At 42.9% G+C, this 16,419-nt stretch overlaps 1 protein-coding gene across 2 annotated transcripts; it reads left to right on the plus strand.

The window, feature by feature from the left end:
* The first annotated feature begins 4,055 nt into the window (after positions 1-4,055).
* On the plus strand, positions 4,056-15,593 carry CIDEA (cell death inducing DFFA like effector a). 2 transcript variants are annotated; one of them, XM_072328940.1, is made up of 5 exons: positions 4,056-4,131; positions 6,409-6,565; positions 6,774-6,920; positions 8,779-8,960; positions 11,306-15,593. In XM_072328940.1, the coding sequence occupies exons 1-5, from the start codon at positions 4,094-4,096 to the stop codon at positions 11,436-11,438; spliced, it is 657 nt and encodes a 218-aa protein (XP_072185041.1). In that variant the 5' UTR covers positions 4,056-4,093; the 3' UTR covers positions 11,439-15,593. The 2 variants fall into 2 exon arrangements, with proteins under 2 accessions (XP_072185041.1, XP_072185042.1); XM_072328941.1 differs by having other exon boundaries at positions 11,310-11,447.
* The last annotated feature ends 826 nt before the right edge of the window (positions 15,594-16,419 follow it).

Genomic DNA, 16,419 nt, shown 5'->3' on the forward strand with positions numbered 1-16,419 from the left:
AACGCCATCTTGATGCTGTTGTTAGAATCATCCATAACTCAGAAGAACAAAAGGAAGCAAAATACCCAGCCATGAAATCTCACAATAAAGGGCATTTTTCTGGGCCACGTGGTTTACTGAAGCAAGGGGTTAGGCTGTTGTTCAGAAGAAGCTTTCAGAACCAGAATCTTTGCAAACCACAGGACCATTTCAAGGCAATTGCACGGGATTTTATTTAGTGCAAAAAAACCCCTCCACCTTTTTCTGCATAGCATTACAGAGCAGAAAAGTCACCTTTAGGAGGAGCCTCATTCCCTCCTGTACAGCTAATAAAAGCCCTGTGACTCCTGCAGATCTGATGGGTGTTATGCATTAGGGCTTCATCAACAGAAAAAACTACAGAAAATGGCAAAAAGTAACATCATGAGAGCATCTCATGCACAGCCTTACCTCAAAGCATACAGAGAATGAGCAATGTCTGTATCACATAACTCTCTCTAAATCATGCACATGACCTGGCAGAAATAAAGCAGAGCCAGGGCAACACAGGTAGGGATCCACAGAATAGTAAGAGCAGTTAAGAAATTAATGTGGACACTTTGTGTGCACAGTGAAGAACAGAATGCTGGGTCTGCATGAAAGCAATAAGAAAGAACTGAGTTTACTTAAGGGCAGTCTCGGGAGTGCTTCTTGCAGAAAGGATTGCTTAGCAAAAACAGGAAAGGGCAGAAAGGCTGCACAAAAGGTCGGCTTTTGCAAATCTAAGCTGACCCTTGTAATCTGCTACCTTTGTTCCCAACACTGCTGTAAACACATCTGTTCACTTCTTGCAAGTCCCCTCTCAGACCAAGGTTGGTAGGATACAGAAACACCTTATTCTGCCTTGATCTCACTCGCGTAATTTATCAGAGCCTTGGGAAACAGAAGAAATGTCCAAACTGATCCCTGGGCTCCTGACTTGTCCCTTGTGTCATCTGAACGCTGCCCAAAGCAATGCTTGTGTGTGACTGACTGCACACCTTCAGCAGGCAACTGATCCTCACACCTAACAGTCCCCCCAGTCAAAACGCTTCCTAACGTGTAGCTTTATTCTCCATTCCTACGTGTTAATCTGCAATACTCATGGTGCTTCACAGCGCTCCCTGACATGTCCGAAGCCTGTGATTCACCTCTCCACCCACTCCTCCTATTTCCTGAACTATACAGCCCACACACCACGCTTTCTGGATCTCCAGTCTCCTTTCTCTGAGTCTGTTGTGATCTGTCAGCAACTTTCTTGAAAATCTGCTCTGATATTACATGTTCACCAACATGCCCAGAGAGGTGGTGTGTGCCCCATCCCTGGAGACACGCAAGGTCAGGCTGGAGGGGCTCTGAGCAACCTGATGTAGTTGTAGGCATCCCTGTTCATTGCAGGGCAGTTGGACTAGATGGCCTTTTAGGTTCCCTTTCAACTCTAAGGATTCTATGATTCCACGAACTTGCTGATGGTGAAACATGGCACATTCAGACTTTTGTCGTAACGATACGATTGCTGTGAGAAGTGGGTTAAGCAAACTTGTTCAACTTGAACCAGGGCGGACAAGTGAGATGTATGGCATCAGCTGCAGCACCCAGCCAAGGGGCAGCCGGGCAGAAATGCAGTCAGTGAGATCGATCAGCACAATTACTGATCAAACTCCACCTCCAGTGTTCACTCCCTTCATACCATCCGTGCACTTTGTCCCCTGCGTGATTAATGTTTACAGCGAAGGCTGGAGCACAACCTTGCTGAGTATTTTGGCCTCCTCACCTTAGCTTATGATTAGTTGGTTTTCTCTCCCACTAAAACAGAGGGATGATTCTGTCTTGGTTTTCCTATACTGAAGTTACTACTGCTAGTGTTCCTATACTGAATGTTATCTCACCAAGTCTGCTTTTAACAAAACCTCATTTTTTCTCCTTGGCCTGCCTGAGCCAAAGCTACCATTTGATACTTGTCCTTAGCAAGATTGGTTTCTTCTTTCTACTTGATTCCTCATTACGTTTCAGTTCACTATTTGACCAGCTTGATCTCTTTCATTTCTTTTCCTTCTTCTTTTCCTTCTTCATAATATATTGATCCCACCAACAATATTTCCTTAAGAAAATGACAGTTTCTTCAACCTGAAGCTTATCCCACAAGTCCTTGTCCCACAGTCCTGTTTTGGTGGAGGGCACTGACTCCGTACTGCTGTTCCCCTATCATTTCACTATCTCAGTTGTACTGCCACATTCTCAACTTCATTTTTTCACTAGCCAGAAATAAATCCAAAGTATTTCTTTTAGATAAGGTAGTTATTTCCTCTATTTTCTGTACCACAGAGTCATGTCCAACATACTGGAGTTTAAAAACACAGCTGTGTTTCTTTGAAAAACTTCTGTGCTTAATTAGAAAGGTAAACACATCCAGTCCTCTGGAAGCACTGGTAACAATGAAGTAGAATCCCTCTTAATAACTCACCAGCAACCACAGCATCACATACTGAGATTTTTCTCCAATGGGGCAAATAAAGTCATGGAACCAGAACCTGGCCCCACCGGAGGCCCTCCATATGGAGTAAATCCTTCCATTGCCTATCTAGGAGAGACAGTCAGGCCAATGTAAGGTACCTGTTGCAGTTGTTTATGGACAACATTCATCAGAAACAGTTTAGCTATGTAATTAGCATTGCACATGCTTTGGATCTTATCTGTATGATTGTGTCCTTGCTGGTGTTCCAAGATACCTCCGTGCAGAGGAGCCCAGCTCCCACAGCAATGACTTTTCCCATCTGATGGCTTTATTGCTGCTTGCTTAAGGGAAGAAAAAACAAACAAACAAAAAAACCCACAACCTTTTAAATACCCCGCTCTGCACAAATAAGTTTGGTTGTGCCAAGGATCAGCTCAGCTGCCCAGGGCCCCATCCAACCTGGACTTGAGCACCTCCAAGGATGGGGCACCACAGCTTCTCTGGGCAGCCGCGCCAGCATCTCACCAACCTCTGAGTGGAGAATTTCCTCCTAGTATCTAATCTAAGCAACACGTGTTAGAGTACAAGAAAAGAAGGGGTTAACACTGGAGAAGGACACCTCCACACCTGAAAGCCCTAAGTAGTACGAAAAGAAAGAGATTAAAGTCTGAACTCAGTTCATATTGGGTAGGCTGTTGGTCTGAGCTTTGCCATAGGGGGGGAGGCTTACTACTTCTGAGTTGGGAAGGGATGCTTCAAAGAAACAAGTAAAACAAGCAAAGCAGACAATTTGCCCTGGGTTAAAAGGTTTGTTTTCTTTTCTGGCTGATATAAGGGTTCCAAAGCTGAGGCTTGAGGACATTCATCTGAGTCTGGCTGAGTGCTGAAAGAAGGCTGGAAAGTGAAGAAATATGGTGAGTGGTTCTTCTGTACTGCACAGGCTGGGCCAGAGAGTGATCTTGGCCCATGTGAGCCAGCTGTAACTTAAGACCTAGAGCCCTCTGGGATGTCACCCGATGGGCAGTAACAGGGAGCTGCTGGGCCGTGTGCTAGCTCTGCATCAGTGCATCGTGCAGCACCAGCCCCGGGGCTCCCATGCTAGTTTTATCTGTGTGGTTTTGAGCCGAGAAATACTGTGTGCATGCCCACAGGCCAACATAAGAAAGAAATACTGCACTTGAACCTGCTCTGTAACCAGAAGTCGCTGCTCCTCGGCCCCAGGAAGGCTAAATGCCTCCCCTGAAGCCACTATAAACATTAATCCAAGCTGTAAGCTTATTCCCAGGCTCTAAAATCAGAAGCTGAAACACTTTAATCTGTTGATTTGCTCTAATGCTTAAAGGATTCAAATGAGATTGGCTCCTGCTGTTGCTCTATTAGCTGTCAATCAGTTGTACACGAAACACGAAATCGCTCCCGCTCTTTCCCTAGGTAAGCCTCAAGCAGAAACACCTTCCATCTCCGGTGCTTTGCAGCGTGTCTAGCGGTACGAAGCACCAACGCCAGCACCTCCAAACCAGCACTAGCACGACGCGCTCCCGTCCCGGCCGGAGCCGCCCCTGGGCCGGGCGGTGGGGCGGAGCCGCTCCGCTCCCATTAAGTCTGGCGGCGGCGCTGCCCCACTAGCGGCCGGGTTGGGTCATGGAGGTGGCGCGGGACTGCGTGGGCTCGATGCTGCGGTGAGTGAACGTGTGCGGTCGGGGCCACGTCCTTGGCGGCTCGGGGTGGGAGTCGGTGCCGGGCTCGCGGCTCCGTGCGGGTGCGGGGCGCTTCCATCTGTAGGTGTGTGTATAGCTCGTCCCGACTGACAGCACGGCAGCACTGCTGCGGCTGTGTTCGCGTTGCAGATGCGCTGCTTGGGGTGGGGGGAAGGTCCGTCGCTGTGCCTCGCAAGCGTCCCTAGGAGCAGCCTTCTGCTGGGGTCTTAGGTTTTAGCAGAGTAACCGACGGTCATCTGATAGGAGTCGAAGTCTCCTCTCTGATTTCTGGCTTTTTTTTTATTTTTCTTTTGGCTTTGCTGATTCTGTCCCTGTCATTTGTGAACTCTAACCTACAAATCAGACTGTGCCGTATTCTGAAGCCCTGCATGTTGTGCAACGTTCCCGAACCAAGACCATTGCACCATGTTCTTAGACAAACATATGAGATATATTGCAAGCAGAGATAACAAGTGAAATTAGTGTCCGGGGCTTAGGGCAGGCTTTAATCCCTGGCTTTGCCTTCAAAAACAAACAAACAAAACAACCAAAACGAATTCATTTGTCTCATCAGCCCTGGTGCTGCACTGAGTGTTTGGGGCAGCACCTTCAGATCCCTCTTGAGCCAAGACCGACTGGATAATGCTGGAGTACATGGGTGAAACAGCATCAACCTTGAAGAGCTACCCGAGTCCTGGATTGCTGTGAGGTGGCAATCTAGAGCTTAAAAGCAAGACCTACTTTACCTTTTTTTGTGCTTTTGTTTTTAACTTCATTCCACTGGAAGAATTAGACAGTAGTGTAAAGTCGTGCATGGTTCTTGAGCCCGGAGGAAGGCTCTTCAAACATGATGTGTATTTGGCTCTGCTGGTGCCTGAGATGAACCCTTGCTCCTAAAAGATCTCAAGTCCTCAAGCTGTGTCCCCAGTGCTCTTTCTTCTGCATCAGGATGTGTGATTTGACCTTTTCCTTATGCTTTGTCTTCTATGAATAATAACAGGGCTTAAGTAATGAAAGAGAATAGGAGTGGTATTCACATACAAACAAAGCCATCTTGGCAGTATTGCTATATTTATTACTTAAGTGACTGCACACTAGTTTTCTTATGTGTGAAGAGGGAATGGGCTGTGCTAGCTCCGAAAGTGCTGTCTCTTGAACTTGAGCATTGCACTTCCAGCATGTAAGTGCCCGGCGACGTGGAGGTAGATGGACACACTTCATGCACAAGAAGTGAACTGGAGTGAATTGCGATGGGAGCTGCCTGCAGTCTGGCAGGGTGGTTGGGGCACTGCTTGTGGAGTCAGTGTAGAGATTAACACACACCCTGTGCCAACACGTTTTCCTTCTATGGAGAATGCCATCATCAGTGCTATGTTGTCATCTTGTCCTCCTCCCTGGTCGTGATCCTCCTCCAGGAGGGAAACTCTTAGCATTTTAATTTAGTTCCTACAACCCTTATTGAGTGCTCACACATACTTGCTCTGTTATGCCATTTGGTGAAGGACAGAGGCAACAGAGCTCAGGCAGTACTACGTAGAAGCTATTAAGTTCAGCTAGAAATAACAGTTAAACATCCCCCTCCTTTAAAAATAAATGAGAGTTCCAGTAATGCTTATTAGTTTTTTAGGAAAGGAAACACCTTAGTGTATGTGTCACTGAAATATGGGAATGAAACTCACCAGCCCAAATGATAGGTAACACCAAAATCCACTTATGTACAGAAGAAAAGTAATATCCTGAAGGCTTGTGGAGCAGTGGTTGTATCAGGAAGTTCCACTTGAATTCCAGCTCTGTGTTTTGAATATGGCTGATACAATCAGTCTTCATAAAGCAAACTCTCATCATAATGCACAGTCAAAATTAGTCCTGTGTACCCTCTGGGTGTTTGTTTTGCAAGTAAATACAATGACGTCTATGGCTGAAAGCAGTAAGAGCTGCTGCCTTTCTCATTCACTATAGCGTTAAAACCTGTTGACCTCACTGCAACCTTAACGTTAGCTGAACTGAGCAGCAGCTTGGCCCACGTCTGCTTGAGATGTTTTTCATTGGAGGAGTGTTTTCAAATGTCACTGGCAAGAGAAGGTTCAGAGACCACTTCCCATAGAGCTATGTAGTATTTGCTTTTGAAAGTAAGCTCCGCAAGTGTGCCGTGATCTCCGAGTTACTTGCTTAATGTGCTTATGTACTGAACTCAACAGTCCTCCTTCTCACAGCACTTGATGTATTTTTATAACTACACTGAGTTTTTATTTATCTTAGATCTTTGGTATCCGTGGGAGCATCTGTGGGAGCAGCAACAAAACAGACCCTGTTCCCTCCTCTCATGCCTGCAGGGAGGCCTTTCCGTGTGTCAAATGCCTCCAGAAGCAGCCGGAAAGGAATTGTTGCAAGCAGCCTGCAAGAGCTCATCAGCAAGGTACAGCAAACATTCCCGTTCTGTCTGAAACTTATACTGAAGTACAGCATCCCAGGAAGGCAAACCACAGGCATGTGTTCTTCTAAACATCACTAGAAGGGAAGTTCAGGAGAATGCAGCAGATAAGCAATCTAAGTATTAAAGGACAGGAAAAAAATCCTATTGGTGGGGTTGCCATTTGAATTCTATCATTTGCTGGTTTTTGCAGACTTTGGAAGCCTTCCTTATAACTGCTAGCACGGTCACTCTGGTTTTGGAAGAAGATGGCACAGTTGTGGACACGGAAGAGTTCTTTCAGTCCCTGGATGATAACACACACTTTATGGTTCTAGAGAAAGGACAGAAATGGACACAAGTAAGTGCTTCCTGCCTTCCTCCTACTTGAACAGGAGTGTATGGGAAGAGGTCTATTGCTCTCAAGTTCTTGGGAGTAGGAGAGAAGGGGAAGGAAGCTTTCCCTAAAGGAGGGAAGGTAACAATTCCCTGTTAATCCTTTGCGGGTGAGAAATCACTCCATTTGTTGTCTCTTGCTTGGACGTAAGTTGTTGACAAGAATCTGCCATGAACTAACATGTTACAACTGAAAAATAAACAGGTGACATCTCTCATTTTTAGAGAGCTGCAGGAGTAATAGATCTTGAGCTGTTCTGTAGCACAAGAAATAAGGGCTTTGATTGCCTTAAGCTAAAAATACTATATCTCTTGAGTTAATTTTAGAAGGGAAAATGCCCAAACTGAGCAGTAAAAGATGAGTTTTGCCTTGTGTTTGCAATAATAACTTAGGGAAGATGCCTGTGTTTAATCTTGCACATAGCTAAATGTTGTCATCAGAACCTAACATTGGTCTTTATGCTTTGGGATATTGTAAGAACTATTAAGATTGCTTAGCTTTGGTTTTCTGAAAGTGTGCACTCTGGTTTAGCAAAGGAGTGTAGTCTACCTGTACAGTAACAAGATGGTTAAACTCCTAAGTGTCTTCAGTGAAATAGTTGTTACTAGAGAGTTAAAATCAAAATCTCTTCTACCAGGTACAGAGCAACTCAGTTGTAAGCAGGTCTCCTATTCATTTGTATGTGCATGGCTCAGTCATGTGGCCCTGTTATTTGGGCTGTTGCAGTGTGAGCAGGTTGTGTGGGTAGTTTCCCCAAGGTATCTCACTGAATTATCAACCTGCCACATCTGACCTTGAGCTCCAAGGATGCAAAGGGAGTTGCAACTAGGATGTGACTCCACCTTGCTCCTTTCTCCTCTGCCTTATGTCCTGTTTGGTATGGCAGCAGAATACATGTAAGTGCTGCCTCTCTTCAGACATCATCTGGAAGGGAGCACCAACTCTGTTGTGCTTTATCCAGATGTTCTGTGTGCTAATGGGGAGATGGACATATGCTATCAAGCACACCCAGCTGTGTGCACAAAACTTGTTGATGGGGGTCCAGTTGCTGGAGCTGGGAAGCTGTCAAAAGTAAACCAAGCATAGAATTGCTGGCTAACAGTATACCATGGTGTTTATCTTAGACTAACTTATTGTGATGCTATTTGAGCATCGGGGTGGCAAGTATAAAAAGCCCCAATCTTACACAACCTTATTGCTTAATACAGCAATCATAAGATAGATTGGCAGCTGCTAGGATATGAACCTTGAACTGAATGTGCTGAGCAGAGTAACCCATGTATCCACTAGATGTCTCTATAAATATGGGTCTTGCTTATTGTTTTTCTTATTGAAGCAAATGGCCCAATCCTGAAAGAGGACAAAGGCTGCTTTCAGTAAGAGACTAGACTTCAAGTTGAAGATGACTTTTCATACTCCTTTTTTCCTCTTAAATTCCGTATTAAAACCTAGGCCTAATCTGTAGTAATGCCTTCTTGCTGTCACTCCTTAGGATGTGACGAGATAAAGTTTTGTGCTAGTTTCCAAGAAGGAAAAGTGTTTTGAGCCAGGATTTGAAGTGAGAACTTGACTGTTTTCACAGGAAGCAAAGTTTTTACTTCACCTGAGAAACACAGATTCTTTGCAGCATCTCCATTGTTGCTGATGAGTATTGTTAGGTCCTTTCATTTAGGACAAAACATCCCATTAATTTAGTGTCCTGATTGTTTTGACTAACTCCAAGGACTGGAGTGAGTTGCCTCTGGAGAACTGTGACATTAATAATTGTATTTCTATAGTTTCTTGGTTTATGGTATAAACTGTCTCCCTTATTTTAAATTAGACAAGAAATGGAATTGTCCCTGCAAGACAAAAGAAGAAAATGGGAGTAGCTAACATCACGTTTGATCTCTACAAGCTGAACCCTAAGGATTTTATTGGCTGCTTAAATGTGAAGGCAACCTTCTATGAGATCTACTCAGTGTCATATGACATCAAGTGTATGGGAGCAAAAAGTATATTGCGGTAAGTATGCTTCCATCACTGATCAGGCAGTTAATGAAACATCTGTTTGCTTATCAGTTCTGTGAAGCCAGTATATTTATAGACTTAGTATTTTTTACCATGTCATGTCTACTGCTGTCAAGTGTGAAAGTCAGTGCCATGTCAAAACCAGCAGCCCTGACTGAAGGAAACTTAAGTTTAGACTCCTTCACAAAGATACTGTACTTTGATTTTTACAGCTGTTGAAATGACAGCCCTGAGTTACTCTACCTGACTCATTCCATTCTTGTTGAGATGCAAGAGTGTAGTTAGTGCATATTCTTACTTGGCGAACAGATCTACCCTGAACAAAGCAGATTACATACCTGTAAGCAAAGCTTTTACTTGACCTAAGCAATGTATCTTTAGTATGAAGTCTTCAAAAAGGCTCTAGACACACTGATGCAGATATTAAGCACTGTAATGCTAATCTTGTTCCATGCTTCAGACCTCTGCCACTCTGCTTAGGAGATCCCTTGCTTAAATTGTTCACGCCATGGTCCCAAGTAACTGTAGCTACAACAGTGACCGTGTAGCTGTATGCTATGTTCATGCACGGTACTGTTTTATTAGTCTCTTGAAAGCAAACCTCTACCTTCAGATGACTGCACTCCTGCAGTTCCTATGTTTGTCAGCCTCTTGGGCCAGGACAAACTCCTGATTTCTGGCTGTTATTGATGATGAGTGTCAGCACTAGAACTTGCACTGTGGAGGAGAATTTTAAGTGACAGTTCTGCCTTGCTGCCAACACAGTGCAGCTGGTGAGAAAGAAACAGTGCTGGCAAACAGCTGAAATAGCTCTGAAATTCTTCTAGAACGCTGTTACTTTACAAAGAGTTGAAGGGGAAGTGCCAGCATGACAGTGGGAAAACAGTCCGCTGCTCTCAAATACTAGAGTGAGGCAGTCTCTCTCAACTTGCCATTTAAGCAGGGGACACATGGTGTTCAATTCTCAGCGTATTCTCTGCTGAAGAGTTCTAAATTCCTAACTCTGCCCTCCCTCTGAGCCCACCTGTGGAGTGTGAGGGGAAACAACTTTAAAATACTGCAGTTGTTCGCTGGTGGGAGGGGCTCAAAGCCTGTCAGATCTGTTTAGTGCGTTTCCCTTAAGACTTTCTCCTTTCTTGTCCAACTAAAGGATCAAATGTCCAGTTCAACAAATAACTTCCTCCATGGCTTAAGTGACAACTGGTCTCATGTGCAAGTGACACACTGCAGCTGCTCAAAAGCTTGGCACCAGGTGCAGCCTTCTTTGTGGCTGTATGGCCCTTTGGCATGCACTGTCTTGTGGAGGGAAGGACGTATCAACGTGGTATACGTGTGGGAAGCATAGGAAAGGGTACACTGTTCTTTAAAGGCTTTGTGTTTTCTGCTAGAGCTCAAAAGAGAAGTACATTGCAATTGTGAACCCCCTTGTTTGTTTACTTAGGACTTCAGAAAATCTTTTTGGTGCCTTCGGAAGCTGATCCCCTTCCAATTTTGGTGTAGTTCTGTTTCTTGTATACCATTTCCCCAGTGCTTCAGCCTCACATGTTTGAGGACCTACTTTTCAAGGCTTAAATATATTTCTCAGCACTGATGTTCCCATTATTTCATGAAGACTGGAAGGTATAAACAGATACAAGGAAACTGAATAAATGACCACTCAGATATGATGATCTCTATCACTTAGATATCCTGTGGTGATCCATAGTCTGTATTGTAGATTTCTGATACTTGCCCGGTCATAATTTATGGATCTGTTTGGATTCCATCATGTGATATATCCGAGTGCTGATACTTCATGTCTTAAAAGTGACACAGTTGTGAATAGAATTCTTAAGATTTGCAGTTTGGATAGTGTGAACTTGGCTGGCTTCACTTGTTTTGCTGTTGGGCACCCAGTGTAATGCAATTGCTCAGCTTCAGTGCTAATGAAGTCTGATCTGTAGCTTTGGGGTGCACGCAGTGTTCTTCCTTACTGGCCTGAAGGGGTAATCAAGATCAATTCATGCTGCAGGAATGCTGCTGGGCTTTCAGGCAAAGTTAAATCTTCTGTGGTATTCTGATAGTTTGATGGCTTTCCAGAAGGCCTAACCGGATGACAGAGTGATTTGTTAAATATGTTTTCTGGTTCTGCCCAAGTCTACAACGCATCAAGAATTTTCTCTCAGTCATTGCCTGTGGAAGTACTTGCTCTAAGGAATGGGTGAGCTTCTCAGAGCTGAGAAGGAATAAACAAATTCTTAAATGTATCTGCTTAATTCATCCTTAAGGTGCTTGGGATGGGAGAGGTTTGGGCTGTGTTTTCCTGTTGAATGTTTTTAACAAATGGCTTTTTCTTCTAGGAAGGTGCTTCAGATAATATCTCATGTGGCACAAATAACTGGACAGTTTCTTCTCTATACTGGAACATACATGTTGCATTTGATGGGTGAATATGATGAAGATGCCACCTGTAGAAGATCACAGCACAAGTAGAGACCGCAGCAGCACTTCTGATACTGGATCCTTTTGTTTAAGGACAGTCTCGTGCCCAAATCTGAATATAATGATGTTTTAGTAGGGAGATATCCACTAAGGTGAACTAACAGTTGTTTTTTTCCCCACTTGGGAATGTTTGTAGGCCTTAGTTGTAAAATAAGTGTTTGGCATTCATGGGCTCTTAACACAGCAAAAGGATGGGTGCCTAATGACTGAGAACCAGGCAAAAGAAGAAGAGAACGCAAATTTTTACCCCAGCAACTTGGTGGAAAATAAGATTATTTGGAAGCATGTGCTTTGTAACAAATGAAATATTTCCTTGTGCTGATCAAAACACGGTCTGCATTCTTTATGGCTGTCTACTTGCCTTCTGAACAGACAGGGCTGTCCTTTTCTTTTTTTGGTTTTATCCCTAACACTGCTGTTGTTAGTGTCCAGCTGGCACTGGGGTACAGAAGGCTGAAGTGTACTTATTTTCCATTTCTAATAATGGAAATATACAATACAACCGAATCCTGGTTCAGTGACTGAATGCTGTCATTAAGTCTCATTCAACAAAGCGCAACTACTATGCAGAAGTTTAAATTTTAGCCTTATTTCCTTTAAAACAAGTAAACATTTTGTATAACTACTTGTACTATTCAAGTCTATAGAATGTTCTGATTAATATAGTTTATGGAAGTATAACAGCATATATAACAGCATATATATACATATATTTTTAATGTGTTTCATGTCCCATTCTGCCATGCAGCATTGAACAACTTGTCATAGAGTCATCCAAATGGCTTACAGAAAACCTCCTGAAGATTTCTTCAGGGTTTAAACCTTCAATTCTGTAATTTTTGTTCTTCAACTACACGTGTAGATGACACTGCATTTCAATCTGCACTTGAAATGTTGGATTTTGATGCCCCTGCATTCAAGGGGATCAGCAGGACCCTATCTACTGTGTAGCACATACTCAAAACTGGGTATTTGCAGTCTTAGTCTCCTAATACAAACCATATTAAAGGACAAAGTTTTTAACCTTCTGATATAATTGTCCAGAAAGCATTATGTAGTTTAGTGAACTGTTAGTATGACTGGTTTTTGGATCTCCTTGTCTGTGAAGACAAATGGGAAAATAAGTAGTGGTAGGCAGTTGTGACAAAATACAGACACCATTGTTGAAGGGGAAATATTCAACACCTGCTGTTCATAGGTGTGGGTTCTGAGGTTTTTATTTGCTTTTTTATGATAAATTTTAATAAGTTACATTATTAAGACTGAAAGCCATTAAGGAGATAACGTGTAGGTAAATATCCTACCTGATTGCAAGTGCCACTCAGGATGAGAAGCTCTGGTGACAGGGTGAACAAGAAGGAAGAGGAAAAAGTAGGAGTGGAAGGGACTAACACATACTCCAGGGTGCTCACCATGCTTCTGCAGAGACACAAGTTCTTTAACCACATACATCAAATGCACTGAGTGGTTGGAGGAAAATCTAATGTGTTAAAAGAGGCACAGATGGACTGAGGTGACCAAGCATCGTGTTTGGTAGGATCCATTTTGATCTGTAAGCTGGATCTCTTCACTTAAAATGTTACCAATACATAGGAATATTGCTCACATTTATCTGCCAGCTTCACTCTCATATGCTTATTTTTGCCTTCCTTTTATGGGTCTGATTATTTTTTTTAGCCAGTTGGAGCTGCATCTTTCAAACCGCTGGTGTGGTGAAAAGCAGCCTAAAATCAATCTATCTTAAAAGGACTAACAGACCAAAGTCTGCTAAAACTCTACCTGTCTCTTCAGAAATGGTGTTACAAATGAGTAGACAGCTAAGAAAGAAACTGAGGCTTTTTTTTCCCCCTCTGATGTGTTGTTTCCAATCCACTTCTGAATATTTGCTGGGGGAGAGAGGGGTGGTGAGGCGTGCAGCTCCAAGCAGGGGGTGGACTGGTTTATTTTACTCATTTTCCCCATGGAAGAATGTCTGCACCTTGCAGTATTGTTAGGTCTCTTTCAGAAGGAAGCAGACTACTCAGCAGGTAATGAGAGAATGGTTATGGAAAAATGAAGGCTTTATCTGTATTGTTCTTTCCCCCATCCCTACTGTGATTGTTACTGTGGTAACTGTTGGCTAGAGTTTTTCTACCCCCTATCAGGGAACTACACTTAGCTGATGCAGTGCAGGGACTTTGTCATTAGCCATTAACTCTTTCAGCTTTTAAGGACCATTTATTGCATTAAAACAAGCCCACCTCAAAGTATTCTACACGTAATGTAGTGTTTCTAGGAATATATATATATACACACACACACACACACACACACACACATTGCTGGTGGTGGAAGCATCAATGTAGGGGAAAAAAACAACATACTTGCATTGTTCAACTTTGCATTCATCTGCCTCTTCAGCTTTCTGTAATTTGAAAGCTTTTGCAAGTCTGAACCACGTGGATCTCAAATTCTGTCCTTCTAAAGCCAGAGGCAGTTGTCACAGAGCTAACACTCCGTAGTTTCCAGTGGTATAACTGTAGAACTAAAAGGCTAACTCAACGTGAATTTGAAATGTTTTTAAGCAGTTGCTTCTTTGGCAGCCTAACACAGTAACGTTTGAGTTGCTGAAGGTCATGTGAGCTGCAGTCTCCACCCCCAGAGCATCACCCTGTGGTTCAAAATGCAAGCAGCTGAAGAAAGTAGCTCGACTTTAATATTTAGGGTGGGAGAAGTGTCTTGGAAAGTTAAGAGTTTGTGAAATTGTTCCATTGTTTCTGAATCTGGATTTTGCCACAGATTTAGTACTTAGAAGGCATTTGCTGCTGTACCAATGACTTTCCAGAGATTAAGTCTTGGCTTCCAGTCAAACCTGGAGGAGTTTGTTTTTCAGAGTTGGAGCCAGTTTGAGGTTTTGTGATTTTATTTTATTATTTTTTTTCTTTTTTTTCAGCCTGCTTAAGCTGTGTAGCTTTGGCTGCGTGTGGTACTCAGCAGAGGCAACAGCACTTGCCCAGCTTTCAGAAAGCTACAAAAACTAAAGGCACAGGCTCTTCCCTGCCAGTTACATAGAAGTGAAACTATCTTTTCGACTTCTTTCTTTCCCAGAGCCCTGCTAATCTGCACTTGTTACTGTTGCAGGCAAAAGCTGGTAACACTAAAATTTCAAAAGCCTGAAACATGTTTTCTGCCTCCTTGCTTGCCCTGACCCTCTTTGCCTGTTGCTTTGCATCACTTACTTACAATGCACCAAGTCATACTCTGTAGTGACCAAAAAAGGAATTTTCACTGAAGTACTGGATCTTGTTGACTCAGGCACTGCTCATGTTCTGCAGGCAAAACAAAGCTGCTCGTTTCATGACTAGAATGAAGAATCTAATGGCTTTTCTGTGTGTGTATAACTTCCTACTTAATTTCCTCCCTTTCACAAACTCACAGAGTAGTTGCTTTCTTGCACCTTCCTATTCTTTCATGAGAAATAGGTGTGCAAGTTCTGCTTGGGGGAAGGGATAAGGCAGTGTCTAAATTCCTTAGAGCATTAGGAATGCGTGGTAGGAAACATCCCAAATCCCTGATCTGTAGGGAAGGGAGGGGTTAAAGGAAGAAAAACAGGGCTTTGGGCTGGAAGCTTTTTCAGCACAGTAGAGAGGTAGGCGTTAACTATTTAGGAAATGCTGGTAATTCTGAATGTGTACATATGATTATTTGTAACAGACTAGAATCCTAACTCTAAATTGTTTCAGCATACTTCTTAGATAGAACTTGAACTAAAGGCACAGACTTCTTTAATTAAAGTTTAAAGCCAAAGCACGAAGGAGTTGGAACTTAATGCTTTGTTACTGGAGGTATTAACATAATTATAATAATAATAATTATAATATAATAATAATTATAATATAGTTCAGTGGTAGTAATAATCCTTGTGGGGTTTAACATTTATTGCTACTTTCTATACCTTGCCATAAGATATTTATAATCATGAGAACTGATGTTTTGCTAAAGGAAAACACAATTTTTTACCATTTCAAAACTGTAGAACCCAGTAGCTTAACTTGCAATGGAAACTGAGATGGGTGAGGATGATGTGAGTGATGGCAATGTTTTCTGATATGTGGTGCCAATTGTGAGGAAATGCATAAATATCCATGAATAAAGTTAAATCGTGGCTTTGGATGTTGTCTCTATTTATTTCCACACTAACTTATTCCTGAAATAATCATGATTGTTAATGGATCCATGGTCTGCCACAGGAGATTCCCAAATGCTGGACTGCAGTAGTGAAGTAACTGGATGCTGTTATGTGGCTCTGAATTTCTCTACTGCTGACTTCACTTTCTGGCCTCAGAGAACCCATGTTGAATGTTTCCTTTCACACAAAAGGAATGCCTTCCTCCATCTTTTACCAAAGCTGCAGAAGATTACACACTACACAGTATGGTAGATGGGAAGATTAGGAATCAGCTGGTAGGAGTTGCCTCTTTTCACTGAATAAAAGGCTCATGGAAATGACTTAAGGAAAGGCACTCTGCAGTTAATTACCTCCAGCTACACAGGTGTGCATTTTGACTGCAGAAATTCATTTAATTTTGTGAACTATTAGGTTTGTCTAATCCAAAATTAACTTGTGCATGAAAAGCAATAGCATGTTAGAAGGGTATGAATCTAGATGCTTCTGCCCACTGAGTACATCCTGTGCTCAGCTTAAGTGACGGTTTCACAGAGCTTGACCACTGTACAGTTTTCCCCGCTTGGGAGAGAACTGGAATCTGACTTATTAGTTTAGGAGAGTGCAAAATAAACCCAGTGCAGCAAGGTTTTGGTTGCAGAGTGGAGAGATTAGGAGCTACACCTTGCCCAACAGAGCTGGTTTCAGATGCTTCAGAATAGTCCTGCCAGTGTTCCAAGTTGAGCCACTCAGCACTGCTAGTGGTACCTCTGGAAACATACCTAAGAAAGGACAAAAAGGCACACTGCAGTAGCTGTGAGAGAGAGG

Source organism: Excalfactoria chinensis, chromosome 2, assembly GCF_039878825.1.
Source record: "Excalfactoria chinensis isolate bCotChi1 chromosome 2, bCotChi1.hap2, whole genome shotgun sequence".
NCBI classification, from domain to species: domain Eukaryota; kingdom Metazoa; phylum Chordata; class Aves; order Galliformes; family Phasianidae; genus Excalfactoria; species Excalfactoria chinensis.